Here is a 19,210-nt window from a genome sequence, read left to right as displayed (position 1 = left end):
ATGATACTGTGCCATATGAGCCTTTCTTTTCGTTCATTAAAAAAAAAAAAAAAAAAGTAAGTCATTTTCTATTATAGTTGTAGATGACTAAACAAAGTCTTTTGGCTATATTTTGCTAAAAGTATGAGCTTAGAGAATTGTAATGAGGATAGTCAATTTAGCAACCAGTACCCTCAAAGAATACTCTACAACAAATAAGGGAAACTCAAAATAATTTGAGTACGAACTAGCAGCTCACTATAGCTTAAGGGTATGTTTGGTTGGGGTGAAAACAGGGAGAATGGAAAATAGGGAGAGGAAAATAGGGTGAAAAATGGCATTTCTTCTTGTTTGGTTCAGGAGAAAAAACAAGAGAGACAGAAAATGGAGAGGAAAATAATCCCTTCGGGCCCACATTTTTTTGTCCTCCCAATTTGGAAGGAAAACTAAGGAGAAAAGATGCTGAATGATGTAATTTACACAAATACCCTCACTTTGTGTTAAAAACTAATTGAATCGTTGCCAGGTGAATTGTTTTGCTGCCAGGTGAAGGATGTTTTGCCAAGTTTGCCCAGTCGCCCAAGTGAATAAAGTTTTTTTTTTTTTTTTTTTTGAAAATATCTTCCTAGTCTACGTATGGTCATGTGGATAAAGTCTGCATAATCAATTTTGTTTGCCCATAAATTTAAAATTATATATAATAAAGAAAAGTAATATAAATATATATGTATGTGTTAATTTTTATATTATTTAATTAGTGTAAATATATCTATTTCTTATATATTATATAATAAGGACAAAATAGTCAATTTATATAAACTACATTTTTCCATTCTCCCATTTTTCTCTCCAACCAAATAAAAAAGTTTTCCACTCTCCCACTTTTCCACCCCTCCAACCAAACACACATAAAGGAAAATCAAATCTTTTCTATCCTCCCACTTTTTCATCCCCCTACTAATTTTTCATCCTCCCACTTTTCCACTTTTCCATTTCCCCCACTAAGGGTCTGTTTGGTTGGAGGGGTAAAAAAGTGGGAGAATAAAAAATGGTGAGAGAATGGAAAATTAGGAGGATTAAAAAGATTTTAATTTATCTCATTTTTATTTGGTTGAGAGTGAAAATGTGAAGAAATGGAAAAAATGAATTTATATAAATTTACTCATACACCCTTGTTAAAAAATGATGTCTAATTAAAACAAAAAAGTGGCAAGCAACCAAAAAAAAAAAAAAAAGCAATCATCCAATTTATTAAAAAATAAAAATTATGTCCCAAAAAAATAAAATCATGTCTAGTTAAACAAAAAAAAGAAAACAAAACAAAACAACTATCACACCCACAACCCAAAAAAGAAAAAGAAAAAAAAAAGGAGGCAACGTGCCTAACACAAAAAACAAACAAGGAATAAATAAATAAATAAATAAGGACTGGACATGGGCATTTTTACCTATTAAGTACCTCTATTTTCTCTGTTCAATTTTCTCTTTATTTTAGAGAGAAAACTTTTTGGTAAGTTTGGAGAGAAAATACCTAGACTCTACCATTTATTTTTCTTCATCTCCACCCAACCAAACACACTTAAAAAAAAATTTCTTTCCATTTTTTCTCTAAAATTTTTCATTCATCCTATTTTACCTCAAAACAAACACACTCTAAAGCTCAGTCACTTTTTTTCGAGTAAAGGCTTTAATACTTAAAAATAAAAAATAAAAAGTATCCCAGCACTCAGTTTTGTCAAAAGCTCAATCAATTCTCGTCCTTTCCCGTCAGGATTTTTTTTTAAAATAACTAAATCCTTCAAACTATTTTATTAGTTGGGCAACTTTCCAAATTATTTGGATTTCTAGCAATTCGAGTCTAATAGACTCGATTTTGCTATTTGAAAATACACTTGGAAATTGAGTGTGAGACACTCGATTTTCCAACTCGAGTTTCTCACACTCGATTTTCAAGTGCATTCTTAAATGGAAAAATCGAGTCTATTAGACTTGAATTGCTAGAAATGCAAATAGTTTAGAAAGTTGCCCAACTAATAATATTGTTTCAGATTTATAGTTATTTTTTTTAAAAAAAAAATCCTTCCCGTCACAAGGGTCTTTTGGTTTTGGAAAATTGGTGTTAAGACTAGAGTGTCAAACACGCTGAAAGCCAAAAAAGAGAAGACTGAAAAGGAATAGAGTCGGTCAAGTTAAAACTTAAAACTAATGACATTTCTTATTAACAACTTTCGAGGTGCTGCAGAATGAGAATTGGTGACCACGATGTTTACACAGAGAGAGAGAGAGAAGTTAATCTAATTTTTTTTGGTTAAAATTTTTTTATTAAAAGTGTACTAAAATATATTTATAGTTTTAAAAATTTAAATAAATAAAAAAAATATAAAATTTTAAAAAATTATACATAAAAACTAAAATTAAAATACTGAAACTAATGTCAAATAGACTCTTAAATGTCAAAACCTAGAAGGCAACTATACCAGGAATCATAAGCAAAAGAGTTAATATATATATATATATATATATATCTATATATTGGTAAGAGAAAAAATATATAAATTGACTACTTGTGTTTTGTTCCAGCTATATTTATTTATTGCTCTCCGCATTTATGTGTCTCTTCTGAGATCGGTCATTTCCCAAAATCAAAAACATGGGTTTGGTATTACGCTAAAGTATGGGTGGCATAACGTAGAAACCACCGCTGTGCAACCCGGAGACAGACGACCATGGTCCCGACCTTACCAGCACCGGAGGTGTACTAATCAATGAACCCCCGAAACCTACTTTCTTTTCTGACAAACTCTTTAATATGAACACAAAAGGCATAGGAGAACATATGTCACTTATAGGCCTGTCCAACAAAACTGAAGATCCAACCCACCCGGCCAAATCGACCGACCTGAACCGTTCGTCATCCGACTCGACTACTTGGTGGTCGGTGGCGGGTTCCTACCATCCCAAACTGATTTCGGCGGGTCGAATGGCAGATCTTCCCTTCCACAACCCGATCCACCCGACCCGACCGTGATATATAATCTTCAATGCTTAGGGTTCTCAGTTCTCTCATACTTTCTCAATCTTAAGGCTCTCTCTCACTCTCTCAACATCTCCAATATGCTGATCCACACTGATATCTCAATATCGCCGAGCTTTCAACCTCCATCATCGCCGATCTGTGCCGAGCTCTCAACCTCCATCATTACCGATTTGCGATTCTCTTCCATTCACCATCGTCGATCTGCAATCTTTGACATTCACCATCTCTGATCTGCGAGTCAAGGTTGTAGTTTCATTTATTTTCTCTTTATTTCTTTGTTTCAGTCTCATGCAAGTCCAGTTTCTATTTGTGTTCTTTGGATTTGTGGGTTACTGGTGTTTGAGTTTGTAGATCTGTTCTTCAGTGCAGATTTGTTTTCTAAGATTTGTGAAATTTGTGGTCTTTGATCTTTGTCTTTCGGTCGAAATCAGATCCGACCGCTGTGCACCCGAGCTTGATCCGACTCGACCCATGATTTTTCACGGTCGCCGGCGAGCCGCTGCCCTGCCACCCAACCAGATCGGGTCGGTTCCGAGTTGAGCATAAACCCGAACTAAACTTACCAGTATAAGTTAAGGTTATGGATTCGAATATAGAGAGAGAAAGAGAGTGTTAAATTATTGATTCTTGATACCATTGGAAAGCTTGTGTAACATAAGTTCTAAGGGACCAACTTTGGGTCATTTTGTGCTATGATAAAAAAAAAAAAAAAAAATTAGCTTATTTATTGTTGATTATTTCACAAGCTCACCAATTTTATGGACACATCAGCTGCCATTGATCAACCACTTAATTATTTTGAATTCATCACTTTTCTCCAGGCTAGCTTCGGATCAAATAAAGTCTCTTACGTCACTTTAGTCACTACCATAGTTGATTCTTTCTCGTTGAAGGATTTGTATGACCATCTTTAATTTTAGCTTATGAATTTTGTCTCGAGCAAAATCAAAATTTTGATAGTGTTTGATAGTGTTTCCCATCAATAAAATAAAAAATATCTTTGATGGTGAAATTGGAGTTTGACCAACACATAATTGATTCCTGTGCATCCAGAGCAATGAGAGGATCATATCAAAGTGATAAAAACTCGTGGACTTTCTTATACCATTTTATCATTCATGGTTGCTCTTATATTGATATTTTTTTAACATATATGAAAAATAAATGCTTAACAATATATGATGATGCACAAAAATCGTTGGTGAGTTGATCGTCCACACACGCACCAATAAGGGTATCTGAAGAACAAGAGAAAGAAGAACCAACAAGGAGCATCGGTGGAGTAACTCTAAAGTATGAGAACTAGGAAATTTCACGTATCTTGGGGGAGAGGAAGTCTAATGCTTATATAGTGGTGTGGAGTTAATTAAGATCCCTTGGAACGCGGAATCTTTCCTTGTGGAGAATATTTTGGATTCAAGGCTTCGAGATTCTAGGACTTTCCTTCCTATATCAAGAAGATACGAACGTGAAATAGGGTCTTTGGACGGGGTGTGCAAGTTATTTCCATTTAAGGATTTATGAATAGAGAACACATAAAGGTTCATGGGCCCCAACATATTCAACCGTGGGGCTCATACAAATCCATCCGTCGGTTTAGGCATCATCCCCATGTCGCTCTATACTTCAAACCTATTAGTCGGCTTTTATGTGCCTACCACCCGTCAAGACCAACTACCAGGTACCCGAGGGATTTTTATGAAGCTAATGGATTCCTATGGAGGTGGAGTAGGATGTCTATCCCGACGAACCATTAGGTGAGGTGTTTTCATCCTGACCGGTTAAAGATTTTAAGAAAAAAGATTATGCCGAAAATATCCTTATCAATATATAAAAATAAAAATAAAAGTCCTAGTTGGATGCGTAGAATGTCTTGTCACAAAAACCTTCCTACATCTGGCCACTTATTATTATCAAGAATTTTTTTTTTTTTTTTTTAAGTTCTACGTAAGCATTGCCAATGCTAATAAGGGATTAAGGTTATTAAGGCTGAAAAAAAAAATTTAGGAAGCGATTTTTTAAATAATATGTAGTGCAGATGCTCTCCTTTGTAAAATTCTCTAGCACTTTTTGAACTATATATTTCCGGAACTCTTAATGGTACAATGCTTTCCTTGTCCAAGTTTAAAAAATCATTTAACTCTTTTGGGTTTTTACACTTCGCTCTTTGCATCTTCTAGTCTTTTTTGCTCAAGAAATTTGACAAGGCCTTCAAGAGCAACATCGTTACCATCACTCTTCAAAAGTTCCTCTGCAATTTCAGCTGGCGTAACCTCTGCATTCTCCAACAATCTTTCAATCTCTTTAAAGAGTCGGTGGTCACCATTAATACCAAGATAATTAGAAGCTAACAACTTGAACCCATCCATGGTGCAATATGACATGTGCAAGTGCATGTCCATACGGCCTGGGCGCAACAAAGCAGGATCAAGCCGGTCCTTATGATTGGTGGTGAACACAATAATTCGCTCATCTCCACAACTTGACCATAATCCATCTATGAAGTTCAATAAACCCGATAGTGTGAACTGAAAAATTAACATGATAGGAAATAATGTCAGATAAAATCATAAGACAAAAGTCATTTAATTTGAATCATAGTGGTACTGCTAATGGTTGTTGACAATGTTCATAGCACATGTATCTAGTTAAAGATGTATTCAATGGATAAAACTCCAATTTTCATAGAGCCTAAGAGAAATTATTGGTAGGCAACCTTATCATTATTTCGAGAAATTTCAAAAATGTTATAATTAAAACTTATCATAATCACTCATAGTCCATTTCAATCTAATAAATATATGATATTAGATTCAACACATATTCTCACAACACATACTTATCAAATCCAATCCACATAAGAATCACACAAAATCTATTTGAAGTGTATAATAATCTAATTACCATACTAATTATTATTATTGTTGTTGTTGTTGTTGTTATATTGTTTATAGAGTAATTGAAACTAGTTTTTATGATAATAAAGAATGCTAACCTTAGAGGAAGAATTCTTAGAGTTATCCTCTTCCTCTCGATCTTCCAACTCTGCACTGCAATCTATATCCTCAATTACCAGTATAGAACGATTAGATGTGGAAAGCAATATCCTTCTCAACTCTGAATCTGAGTATATGTTTGAAAGGTTCAAATCATAGATATTAAACTTGAGGTAATTAGCCATGGCAGCAATCAAGCTTGATTTACCAGTACCCGGAGGGCCATAAAGCAAATACCCTCGCTTCCATGCCTTGCCAACCTTCTTATACAACTCCTTCCTTCTGACAAACCTGTCCAAATCATCCTTGATCATCTTCTTCACCTCTGGGTCCATTGCCAACTTCTCAAACGTAGCTGGATGTTCAAGATTAATAGAACCCCATTCACTATAACCTTCATCATCACAACCACGATAATCACGGCTATAAAGCCTTACCTCCTTTTCTTCTTCTTTTATAGTCTCAGAACTAGTTATTACATAAGGTAAATAAGAGTCTAGCACAACATTTTTGAATTTCTTATCAAAGGAAAGCTCAATAAATTTCTGACGATCATGACGATTCTCTCCTTTTTCTGAAAACTTCCATTTGAGCTTAATGTTTTCAAAGCAATCAGTAATCTCCTCACCCGTTACAACATCAATGGTTGATTTCTTTTGCCTAATGGTTTTGCTTACTTTGAGCCGTTCTGTTGAGTCGCTAATCTTGGTACGTAGGTAAATTGTGGCAGCTTCATAGATTTGATTGGTACCGATACCACAGTTCTCTTCGATGATGAGAGTGAGTTGAGCAGATTGAGGAGTAAAGAAGTAATGTTGAAAGATGGAGAAGAGATAAGAGCGGACTTCAGGAGGTACGAGTTCATTTACCATGGATCTTACTAGCATCACAAAAGCACTAATGGAGGCATAGGCTGAGAACAATGTTGTCAATGATATAGGCATCTCTTTTAGAGAAAACATGGTTTGAAGGTAAATTGTTTACCAATCACCTCTTCCAAATCCTGTAAAAATGAGAGTTTTGTATGTTAGATCACTTAGAAAAAACCCATAAATTTGTTGGGATAAATCCAATCCCATCATATGTAAATTAAATTTAAATATAACATAAAAGGTGCGTTTGCCTTGTGCATCTGTGTCCACGCGTCTAGCATTTATTTTTTATAACCAGAGCCTATTGCACTGTTCATGGGACATGAACAGTACAATCAGGCATATAAACAGTACTTTAAAACATGAACAGTAATTTATTATTATTATTTTTTTTTTTTTCAGTTTTCAGCAAAATAAATGGTATCTAAATACACACAATGTTGTCAATGATGTCAATGATATAGGCATCTCTTTTAGAGAAAACATGGTTTGAAAGTAAATTGTTTACCAATCACCTCTTCCAAATCCTGTAAAAATGAGAGTTTTGTATGTTAGATCACTTAGACAAAACCCATAAATTTGTTGGGATAAATCCAATCCCATTTATATGTAAATTAAATTTAAATATAACATAAAAGGTGTGTTTGCCTTGCGCGTCTGTGTCTACGTGTCTAGCGTTTTTAGCTTTTTTTTTTTTTTTTAACCAATGCCTGTTGCATTGCTCATGGGACATGAACAGTGCAATCAGGCATATGAACAGTACTTTAAAACATGAACAGTAATTTTTTATTATTATTTTATTATTTTTAGTTTTCAGTAAAATAAACAGTATCTAAACACATACAAACACCAAAAAAATCAACCACATCCTAGAAAAATTACAAGGCAAATCCAACCAATCCATCATAATAAAATAGAAATTACAATACTTTATAATAAATTAAGAAAATACAATAATACCTTTATAAGAATAACAAAAACTCCACTCTGAATACTTCAATGCTATGTCGCTATGTGGTTGTAGAACCCGAAAAACCCTACTGAGAAAACCCTCAATTTTTCTCTCGTATATGGTTTGAATGAAAGAATTCTCACAAAGTTGCGCTTCTCTATATTCAACACGCACGCCCCTTTATAAAGATAAAGAAGACCATGCCACCTTGCGCAGCACGCTCATTTAAGAAATGATGACACCACCGACTTCCTTAATTGCGCGTCTGCGTTTTATGTCACCTTTCCTTCTTTTCTTTGTTTTTTTGGCAGCTTAGGTGGACTTTTCTCTCATAAACAGTGTATAGATGTACTATTTATGGGACTTACAAACTTCATTTTTCTACAATTTTTCATTAAAAATAAGTTTCATTATACTATTCATATATTTAAAAATTATTTTGTTACAGTATTTTCAGTTTTTAGCAAAAATAAATTGTATATAAACGAACAGTATTTTCAGTTTTCAGTTTGGGTACTGCATTTCACCTTTTTTTTTTTTTTTCTGTGCTGTGATTGTTGACCAGAAAGGTGTAAACAGTGCACACCTTAGCAACTTTTTCAGCACCTTTTAATCAACTTTTCAATCACGAGACACACAAACCTCACTTTTTAGCAACTTTTTCATTAAAAATTGGTCTCACAGTATTATTTACACATTTAAAAATTATTTTGCTACAGTGTTTTTCAATTTTCAGCTATATCCAAACGGAATTTTTCTCTTTTAACCATAAATACACATGGTTCGATTTTAGGTTTGTTATTTCACAATAAAAGTATTCTATTTCCCATATAAAATAAAATAAAAGACTCAAAAGCCAACCGACTCACGAGAAAAGTTTACTTGACATGCACCCATCCTTTTATTATTTATTGCAAAATTTGCATTGATTGTTTATTTGGAAAATAATCTATCATGGATTTAAAATATATGAACGTTGATTATTAAAGGAGTGACAGGATAATTAAGTATAAATTAATCAATGTTGGATGGATTATAAATGAACGTTGCATGGATTATTTTTGGTAAAATAATTTGTATCTCTAGCATTATTCTTTCATATTAATTATCAATTATATTGTAAACATGAAAGAAATTAAAGTATTATATATAGAAATGGAAAAAATTAACGGATTTGTTAACTCTTAAGAGCATTTGTTAGTAAACTATTTTAGGAAATTTTTATGGGAAAAAAAATAATTAACGATTTGAAAGATTTTTCTATTTACTATAAAAATATAAAAATTTCAGATTTTTAGTATATATCAATTCAAAAATATTATCTGTAAACTTAGGAACTAAGTAATATTAAGAAAACCACCGCACAGGCGCACATCCTTGGTGCGATAGTCACTCCACAAGTATAAGTGCTTATAAGTTGTGGGATGTTGAGAGGGTAAAGGCCAAAATTCAAGTTTCCAAGAAGAAACTTTACACACATATACACTTAAATTAGACTATAGTAGAATTTCTATTTTGTATTTTAAAAAAATATATATTAAGAACTAAGATTAACTTCTGGTTTCAAAAAATAAAATAAATTAAATTCTTCACATGACCTGTTAGAGATATATGGAAACTTATAATATTCTGCATACAGCTAATTCATACCATATAAAAAGAATCTTCATAATATCTTGTCAAAAACAAAAGAAAAAGAATTTGCGTAATGTAATATAATATAATATAATATAAGAGTAAATTAATTACCAAAAAACAAATTAAGAAAAACATTCAAGTTTGACTTTGAGAACATACCATCATTGGATATTCTTGACTAACAAGGTAGCATATACTTGGCCACGAAGTAATCCATCGTGTAAGTAACATATGTGGATTCTCAACCCCAAAAAAAAAAAGAATGTAAGAAATATATGGAAAAATCGGATGAAAATCCTCTTGAGCTCTAGGAAACTCTACCAAATAAAGTTCTTTAAATAATTAAATCTGACCCTTCTTCTAAAATTTAAAGGTCCAAATTATGCCATATAATAGGCTATGTCACCATTTCACTTACAAACCTTAAAATAAAATGAAAAATTATAAAGAAAAAAAATAAAAAAATAAAAAAAAAGGTTTTCAAAGACCAATTTAAAGTTTGTTTTATAATTTATTAACTGGGAATCGGAGAACCAATTAAAATTAACATCAAAATCGTTGAGAAAAATTTATAATGGCTCAAAGCAAAACTGAAAAACTAAAAACAAAGAAAGGCTTTAACTGCTAGATCCGATCCGGTTGAGTCAATCCAACCTAAATCTCTTGTATAAGTGCTAACATATGCCCGAAAAGAAAAATGCATTGTCAATATGGTAAAAGGACCATTCTCAGAAAAAAAAAATATGGTAAAAGGACACCAGCATTAATTTGTTATATCTTAAACACATGAGGGGCTAACATAATTACTTAGACCCTTTACTATTAAATTTAGGATCACCATTTTGGACCTCTTAAAGACTCAAGGGTCATATACCTTCTTTTTATTTTTCTTTTCTCTCTCTCTCTCTCTCTTGTGTGAAAAGAAGACAAATGAGAAATGCAATGGTCATCACTAAACCAATGATAACTTACCATAGACAACATAACTCAAAGCTACTTCTTCTATTGTAACTGTAGGCTCCAAAGATGGGCTTGCTGGACCAAACCACTATTTGGGCTCATAATTTATTTATCTGGAAGGTTTGGGTATCCTACCTTGAGTTGTTCTAGGCTAAGGGACCCAACGAGATCACTTTTCTCTCTTTTTCAATGTTATCTTCTTCTCAAATCCCCTCCTGCTCTCTCTTTCTCTCTCTTTTCTTTCCTCAAAATTGCATTCCCTTCCTATCCATTCGTTTCTCCTATTTATAGTCTTTGTTAATGGGGTGATCATCATTATCTTCTTCCTTAGTGTAAAGAAAGGTCCAATGTCGATGAACTTAAGTGAATTTTTATGTACGAGTGGCTTTGGGAATGGTTCCCACTTCAGTAAATGTGTTTGGCAGCGGAATTTCCTAAGGTTCTACCGAGCACTTAAATGGCGATGTGACTGGGCATGTATATAGTGCCCGGAAATGGTTTCCCCAGCAGCCTGTGAGCGGGGCATATGCAGTCCACTTTTTAAGTATCCGGACAACACTCAGTTCAAATTGGTAGTTAATGTGGGTTTGGGCCGGGGCTTTTGTTGATGTGAAAGTTGGACCCTCGGCCCATATCATTAATTCATGGTCTAAGACCCAATATGAACTTGGACGTTAGGTGTTGTACAATAGCCCCCCCTTGATTCGTCATCGGCCCCCAAGGACGAATCAAGGAGTCAGAGAGGCAGTGTTTTGCTCGAGAAATCCAACGGATGTGTTTGGGTGGTTACAGCGGTCCATAAATGCGCTCCTCAAAAGACGCGTCGCTTCAGACCCTCTGGTTCTGTCGTCATTATTACCTGGCGGTTCACAAACCGAGGCGCGCGTGTGGATTGCTTTGGGCATTTCTAAGGTCACTCCCTTTTACTTCATCATTGCTAATTAATGTTAATTATTGTACACCAACTAATGTTTTTCCTTGGCTCTTATAAATAGTTCATCTTAATCCATTTTCTCACTTTTCACTCTCTGTTACTCCGAAATTTCTCTCTGCCAAGCATTCTCCTGCGTTCCAGTCCACTAACCCAGAATCCTTCTCTCCCTTAGAGCTAGAAGTAAGTCTTCTTCCCCTTTCCTTTGTTTTTATTTCCCTCCCCAGAGCCCTTTTTAATTTCTAGGCTTAGGATGGGTTTTGCTTATCTCTTGAACGTTGGAGCGCCCTTAGCCGCTTTTAGGCAAACCTTTAGCATCCCTGATGATGTGGAGTTGGCTTATTGCCATGAAAGTGAGATTGCTCACCACAGAGGGGCAGACACGACCTTTTTCCCATTGATGTCCGTCCTAGAAGGCGGGGTCAGGTTTCCCATAGACCTGCTTCTACTTAACACCCTTAGATACTACGGATTGAGTCCCGACCAACTCCCCCCCAACTTTTACCGGGTAGTGAGTTGTGTGGGTAGGCTGAACAAAACGTTCAGCTTGCAATTAGACCACCACGACATAAATCACATGTACAGCCTTTGTGAAAAGAAGAAATCAAATTACTACTTAAAAACTAAAGATACAAGGGTACGGCTGATATCATGTTTGCCAGACTCTAATAGGAATTCCGCCGGGGAATATATCCGGGTGCGCGGCAATTGGTTTTCCAGTGACATCCCTCCCCCTTTGTCACGGCGCGAAGTTGGTTCGTCCTAATTTTTAATTTCTCATATTTCCTAAATTTGTAAATGCTTTATTTACTCTAACCCTGATTTGTTTTCTTTTGCTGCAGACGGTTTAGTGTTCACCCAGGACATCAAAACAGTTCACGTTCGGGACTTGAATTTTGTGCTAAGGTCCGAAATTTTTATGCACCGGGACGAGCAACTCCGCACGTCTCACCTTATTCTCGGCATGGACCCGGTGTACTCCACTTAGCAACCTTTCAGCCAAGCCCTCATTGTTGATAGTCTGCTCCTTTCTTACATAGATGTTCGGCACGCGAACTTCCTTCCCCCCAGCTTTACTGTAGGCGAAGCCCGAGACCTCAGCCCGCGGTACACCTGTTTGGATGAACTTGCGCCTATAAGGGACGAATCAGCCGAAACAGCATCCAAATATCTTTGGGAATGTGCTCGCGAGGCCGTTCAGCATGAAGTCGTACCAGCCAAACCCGAGAATCCAGTTCAAGTAGCTGCGCAAGAAGCCACGGAATCTAGTGACTCTTCCAGGACACACTCTATTCCCAAAGACATGGTGACCAGAAAGACCTTAACTGTCAGTCGTTTCATTCATGGGGCAAGCCAGGCCATTCAGCAGCAGCAGCCACCTCAAGGGCGCGTCCCGGCTCCTCCCGCTCATTCTCTACCTTCCCCTCCTCCCGGGCGGCAACGTAAGAGACAAAGGATTGCCGATCTATCCTCCACCGGCCCGGGAGAGGGTCAAGTCCAAACTCCCCACCAACCTTCTCGGGGTATCACCATTCGGGAGCCGCCTGCCTAGGTTGGAACGAATGTGACCTCATCCTTCAAACCGGCACAACCGTGGCAACCAACGTATGAGCTAGATGGCACGCCCCTCCCGACTAATGCAAGCGTCCGGGCATGGGAGAAAGGTGAAGGGGGCCGTGTTGCCCAAAGCTTGGTCCACGGTCTCCTTCTACCCGAGAATGTGAATGCGTTTGCTAATGGGACCGATAAGTCCATGGGGAGAAAACTCCAATGGCACACTATTGCGGTAAGTTCTCTTCCTTTGCACTCTTATTTTTTTTCTTCTACGCACGTCCTTATATTTTCAGTGTTCGTCGTAACTTCAAGTTACCGTGCTTGAATAACATTGTTTTTAACAGGCCGCCCAGCTAGCCCATATATTGAACGAGAGGGTGAAGGATCTTACCGAGGAGGTTGATCGGGAGAAAACTGCTAGGGAAGAGGCTGTGAAAACGGCTAAGGAGAAAACAAAAATTGCTGAATCTACCGAGAAGAAGGCTGCTGCTGCGGAGAAATCCCTGGCCTCGACAGAGAAGAGATCGGCGGAGCTTGTGACGCGGCAGAATGAAATGGAAGTGAAGCTGGCCGAAATAGCGAGCTTGAACTCTACTCTGTCCGAAGAAGTTACTGATTTGCAGGCAGCCCTTGAAGCTTGTGAGAGTAAGTGGTATGATGAGGGGTTTGCTGACGCAGAGAAGGGTGTGGAGTCGGTAGTGATGCAAGCTCGGCAACTATCTTTTCGGGAGGGCTAGATGGCTATTTTACATGCCTTAGGAGTGCCCGAGGACTCCTCTCTTAGGGACCCTGGTCAGATCCCCGTTCCAGTTTCTGCCCTTGCCGCTCAGAACCCAACCGATCCAAACGATGAGGAGGAGACGGATAGCTTGAGGGAGCTGGTGGAGCAGATTGATGCCCACGTGCAGATGATCGGGATAGAAGCAACCAGCAACCCTCTCACTAAAGGCCCTCATGGTGAAGATGTTCATCCCCAGCCTCCTGTATCCGAGCACCACTCCGCCGAGATGACCTCTAAGACGCAACCCGTGGATCTTTCCTCCTAACTGCCGAATCTACTCTACTTTACTTCTATTTGCTTTTATTTTAACAGCTTTTTATTTCGAGTTGGTTTACCCATGTCGCTGGGCTGTGGTGACTAAACAGTTATTCCCTGGTTTTTTTTATTAAACAACTTACTTGATTTCTGAATTTGAACTTAATATCACCGGGTTTTGGTGATGAAATAATTGATTTATCATGCTTGGTTTTGATTTGTGTTTATTTGCCGATCAGTTGTGATTATGCATGTATATTTTATCCTTCTTGTGTATGCTTCAAAATTTCCGTGCATGCATGTACGGTTTTCCCTCATTGGGTGATAGGGATTGAACCGAGAAGTCAGATTATGCTCTTTGGGAATTCTGAGTAAGTTTTCCACTTGCTCAGTGATGGGGATTGAACCGAGAAGCAGGCTTCTATCCTTAGAAATGTTTTAAGTGAGGTTTCCACCTACTCGATGATAGGAATCGAACCGAGAAGCAGGCTTCCGTCTTTCAAAAAGTTTGAGTAAGGTTTTCACCTGCTTAGTGATAGGGATCGAATCGAGAAGCAGGCTTCTGTCCTTAGAAAAGTTTTAGCAAGGTTTCCACCTGCTTGATGATAGGGATCGAACCAAGAAGCAGGCTTCTGTCCTTAGAAAATTGAGTAAGGATTCCACCTGCTCAGTGATAGGAATTGAACCGAGAAGCAGACTTTTGTCCTTAGAAAAGTGAGTAAGGTTTCCACTTGCTCGGTGATAGGAATCAAACTGAGAAGCAGGCTTCTGTCCTTAGAAAATTGAGTAAGGATTCCACCTGCTCGGTGATAGGTATCGAACCGAGAAGCAGGCTTCTATACTTAGAAAAGTGAGTAAGGTTTCCACCTGCTCGGTGATAGGGATCGAATCGAGAAGTAGGCTTCTGTCCTTAGAAAAGAGAGTAAGGTTTCCACCTGCTCAGTGATAGGAATCGAACCAAAAAGCAAGCTTCTGTCCTTAGAAAAGTTTTTTAGCTGCTTGAATTTCCTTAGCTTCCCCCGTGTCCATCAACCGGACATAGTGAATAAAAAGAATTTTCCTGGCAAGTACGAACTAGTTGCATCGTTATCATATGAGTTAGTACAATATACATTTTTTCATGCATGGACGGTCAATGATAAAACTTTTTAAGATTATAAGCATTCCAAGGTCGGGGCAATGGTACTTTGTTCATGTTTTCCAGATAGTACGCCCCCACACCTACAATGGCTGTAATTCTGTACGGTCTTTCCCAAATTTGGGCTAGCTTCCCGGCATTTGTATCTCGCATGCTTCCTACTGCCCTTCTTAGTACCAAGTCTCCGGCGCTGAATTCTCTCACCCTTACACCTCGGTTGTAGCATCGGGCAAGCTTTTGTTGATACTCTGCTAGTCTTATAGTCGCTGCTTCTCGATATTCTTCAAGTAAATCTAGGCGCTCCATCAGCTGACCTCGTTTTGTTTCGTATTGAATTTTGAACTCGTGCACTATATAAGTTGACCTCGGCTGGTATCACGGCTTCAGCCCTGTACGTAAGAGAGAATGGGGTTTCACCAGTGGACCTCCAAGGAGTTGTCCGATATGCCTACAAAACATTGGGTAGTCCCTCGGCCCAATTGCCCTTCGCTCCTTCCAGCCTTCGCTTTAAGCCGTTCACGATTACCTTGTTCATAGCCTCAGCCTGGCCATTGCCCTGGGGATACGCCGGAGTAGAGTACCTGTTCCTGATACCGAAATTGTTGCAAAATTCGTGAAAACCTCGGCTGTCAAACTGCAACCCGTTATCCGATATAAGGGAGTTCGGGACCCCGAACCTGGTGATTATATTCTTCCATACGAACTTCTTCACATCTACGTCCCGAATATTGGCTAAAGCCTCTGCCTCTGCCCATTTGGTGAAGTAATCAACGGCTACCAACAGTTGCTCGGGGAAAAGACCCGAGTATGTCTAGCCCCCATTATGCGAAGGGCTAAGGACTGCTAATCGGGTTTAAATGCTCGGCAAGCCGGTGTATCAAAGGGGCGAGCTTTTGACACTGCTCACACTTTCAAATGTGTTCCGCAGCATCCTTCTGCATCTGGGGCCACCAAAATCCTTGAGTCATTGCCCGGTGTGCCAGTGACCGTCCCCCTACGTGGTTGCCGCATACCCCTTCATGCAACTTGGCTAGGAGTTGGCCTATTTTCTCTGGGTGTAAGCATGAAAGATATGGTCCTCCAAATGACCTACAATAGAGTTTCCGGTCTCCAGACAACCAATACCGGGCAGCCACCTTGCGGACCTTGTTGGCCTCCTTCTCATCGTCCGGAATTCGGTCATCGACTAAGAAATTTATGATGGAATCCATCCAGCTCGGTCCAAGTGTTGTGACTGCCATGACTTCGACTCTCGCAGCCCCCTCATTTCCTGCCACCTTAATGCTGGGCTCGGGGACGAGTTCCACTCTGATAAGTCGAGGAATATCATTGGCAATTGATGACGCCAGAGTGGCAAGAGAGTCGGCATGTCTGTTCTGTGCCCGGGACACTTGAATCACCTTCACCGTACAAAAGCCGTCTATGACCTGCTTCACCAAGTCTAAGTATGCTTTCATCCGAGGATCTCGAGCCTCAAAACTCCCCTGCACCTGGTTGACTATGAGCCTTGAATCCGAATAAACTTCTACATCCCGGGCTTCTAACCTTGAAATTGTCATCAATCCGGCAAGCAAAGTTTCATACTCTGCCTCGTTGTTTGAGGCGTTAAATCCTAACCTGAACGAATGTTCCAAGAGAATTCCCTCCGGGGTAATTATGACTATCTCGGCTCCGGACCCTTTGGCGCTGGAAGCCCCATCCACATGTACCTTCGACGAGCAGTGTTCCAACTGACAGACCATCTCCCCTTTAGGAGAGAATTCTGCTACAAAATCAGCTAATACCTGCCCCTTTACTGTACTTCTCGACTTATACCTCACATCGAATGCCCCGAGCCGTGTCCCCCATTTAGCTATTCGACCCGTGAGATCAGATCTCTTCAACAATGACTGTAGGGGATGTTCAGTCAGCACATATATAGTATGAGCTTGAAAGTACTGAGGCAATTTCCTGGTGGCATGCACTAGGGCCAGCACCAATTTCTCCAAGGGCAAATACTTGGTCTCGGCGTCGACTAGAGTCTTGCTAATATAATACACGAGCTGTTGTACTCCCCGGTCCCTTAAAAGTACAGCACTTACAGCATGTTCGAATATCGAGAGGTATATGAACAATTCCTTTCCGGGCTCTGATGCACTCAACATCGGTGCTCATACTAAGTACTCCTTAAGGTTCTGGAAAGCCTTTTCACATTCATCATCCCACCGAAATCCCTTCCACTTCTTCAAAAGCTGATAAAATGGACAACAACGGTCTGAAAATTTTGAGATGAACCGGTTGAGAGCGGCCAGCATCCTGGTCAACACCTGTACTTCTTTCGGATTGCTCGGCAACTGGAGACGCTTCACGGCCTCTATTTGGTCAGGATTGACCTTTATCCCCCTGTTGGTGATCAAGTACCCCAAAAATTTACTAGCCCCCACTCTAAAGGCACATTTTTCTGCATTAAGACGCAATATGTGCTTCCGCAACACCTCGAACACCCCCTAGAGATCCTCTACATGCCGGGCCTCTTGCTTGCTTTTTACCACTATATTGTTGATATAAACTTCGACCGTATGCCCAATTTTATCCTGAAACATCCGCTGGTATGTTGCCCCGGCATTCTTTAGCCCAAAAGGCATCACGGTGTAATGATAATTAGCATCAGGAGATATGAACGCCGTTTTCTCCTGGTCTTCACCGGCCAGGGAAATCTGATGGTACCCTTGAAAAGCATCTAGGAAGCTCATCCTCAGGTGCCCATAAGTAGCGTCTACTAATTGATCAATCTTTGGCATGGGGAACGGGTCCTTTGGGCATGCCCGGTTCAAATCCGTAAAATCCACACAAACTCTCTATTTGCCGTTCTTCTTCTAGACAACCACGGTATTTGCTAGCCATTCCGAGAAAAATGTCTCCTTTATTGCTCCTGCCTCCTTCAGCTTCTCTACCTCCTGTCTTACCGCCTCAACATGGTCTTTGGCCGACCTTCTCGGCTTCTGCTTCTCCGGGGGATATGAGGGGTCTACATTAAGCTTGTGAACGATAAACTCAGGATTAACCCCAGGAACTTCATAAGGATTCCAAGCGAAAACATCTATGTTTTGAACCAGAAACAGCAATATTTGGACTCTTTCCTCGCTACTCATGCTTGCTCCAACCTGAAAATATTTATTAGTGTCCGGCAGTATTTTTACCTTTACTAACTCCTCAGTGCAGCCAGCCCCCATTCCTTCTCGGGGCTCCTTTGATTGCTATAAAGAGTCTTTCCGGGATGCATCTTCCCATTCAACATGCTCCTGTTCGGACCGCCTAGTCCTCTCGTCTCCTACTAGTTGTCCGGCGATTTTTCCCTGACTGACCTGATTCCCCCGCTTCCAATTCACCACAGCGGTAAGACACTGTCTGGCCATTTGCTGGTCTCCTCTTATGACAGTGACACCTTGTTCGGTTGGGAACTTAATCTTTACATGTAGTGTTGATGGGACGGCCCTCATTGAGTGGATCCACGGTCTTTCCAGGATGGCAGTATACGGGGAAAATGAACTTACTATTGTGAATGTCACAGCCACCTCTTTCCCTCCCATAATCACGGGAAGAGAGATTTGCCCCTCAAGAATCACTACTTTACCATCAAACCTAACCAAAGGTGAAGTGTGCTTTATCAGGTCCTCATTCTTTAGACCGAGTCCCTTGAACAGATCAGGGTACATCACGTTGACCCCACTTCCCTGGTCTATCATCACCCTTTTTACTAAAAAGCCGCTTATTCGGGCCGTGACCATTAATGCGTCATCATGTGTCTGGATCGTCCCCTCCAAATCGTCATCGTCAAACAAGACGGGGTCCCGTGCAAACTTCATCTTCTTACCCGGCGACTGTAGATCCGGGTTACCCTCTACCGGTACCACTGTCAACACTCCTTTCCTCCTTCCTACAATGAGCTTCTCCGGAGCAACATGGATTACTTCAATACCCCTACAGGGGGTGGGAGAGGGTTCCCCCTTTGCCGGGTATCTTGCCCTACGACTCTGTCCCCCGAGTCTAACACGAAATCCTTTAAGTGCCCGGCCTTGACTAGTTGCCCGAGGTGATCCTTTAATACCCAGCATTGTTCGGTGGTATGACCCTTGTC

The 19,210-nt window shown here is 39.4% G+C and overlaps 2 protein-coding genes across 2 annotated transcripts; both read right to left on the bottom strand.

Moving 5' to 3' along the window:
• Positions 1-5,106: 5,106 nt before the first annotated feature.
• LOC115972248 (AAA-ATPase At2g18193-like) lies at positions 5,107-7,008 on the bottom strand. The gene is made up of 2 exons (XM_031092462.1): positions 6,012-7,008; positions 5,107-5,544 (listed from the first exon to the last, which is right to left on the bottom strand). Exons 1-2 carry the CDS (start codon positions 6,972-6,974, stop codon positions 5,170-5,172), a joined length of 1,338 nt encoding a protein of 445 aa, XP_030948322.1. The 5' UTR covers positions 6,975-7,008; the 3' UTR covers positions 5,107-5,169.
• An 8,996-nt stretch (positions 7,009-16,004) lies between these two features.
• On the bottom strand, positions 16,005-17,237 carry LOC115970472. Its single transcript, XM_031090103.1, has one exon. It carries the CDS (start codon positions 17,235-17,237, stop codon positions 16,005-16,007), a length of 1,233 nt encoding a protein of 410 aa, XP_030945963.1.
• Positions 17,238-19,210: the final 1,973 nt, after the last annotated feature.

The sequence above is a fragment of the Quercus lobata genome, chromosome 12 (genome assembly GCF_001633185.2).
Source record: "Quercus lobata isolate SW786 chromosome 12, ValleyOak3.0 Primary Assembly, whole genome shotgun sequence".
NCBI lineage: Eukaryota > Viridiplantae > Streptophyta > Magnoliopsida > Fagales > Fagaceae > Quercus > Quercus lobata.
This window is presented reverse-complemented; position numbering and strand designations above follow the sequence as displayed.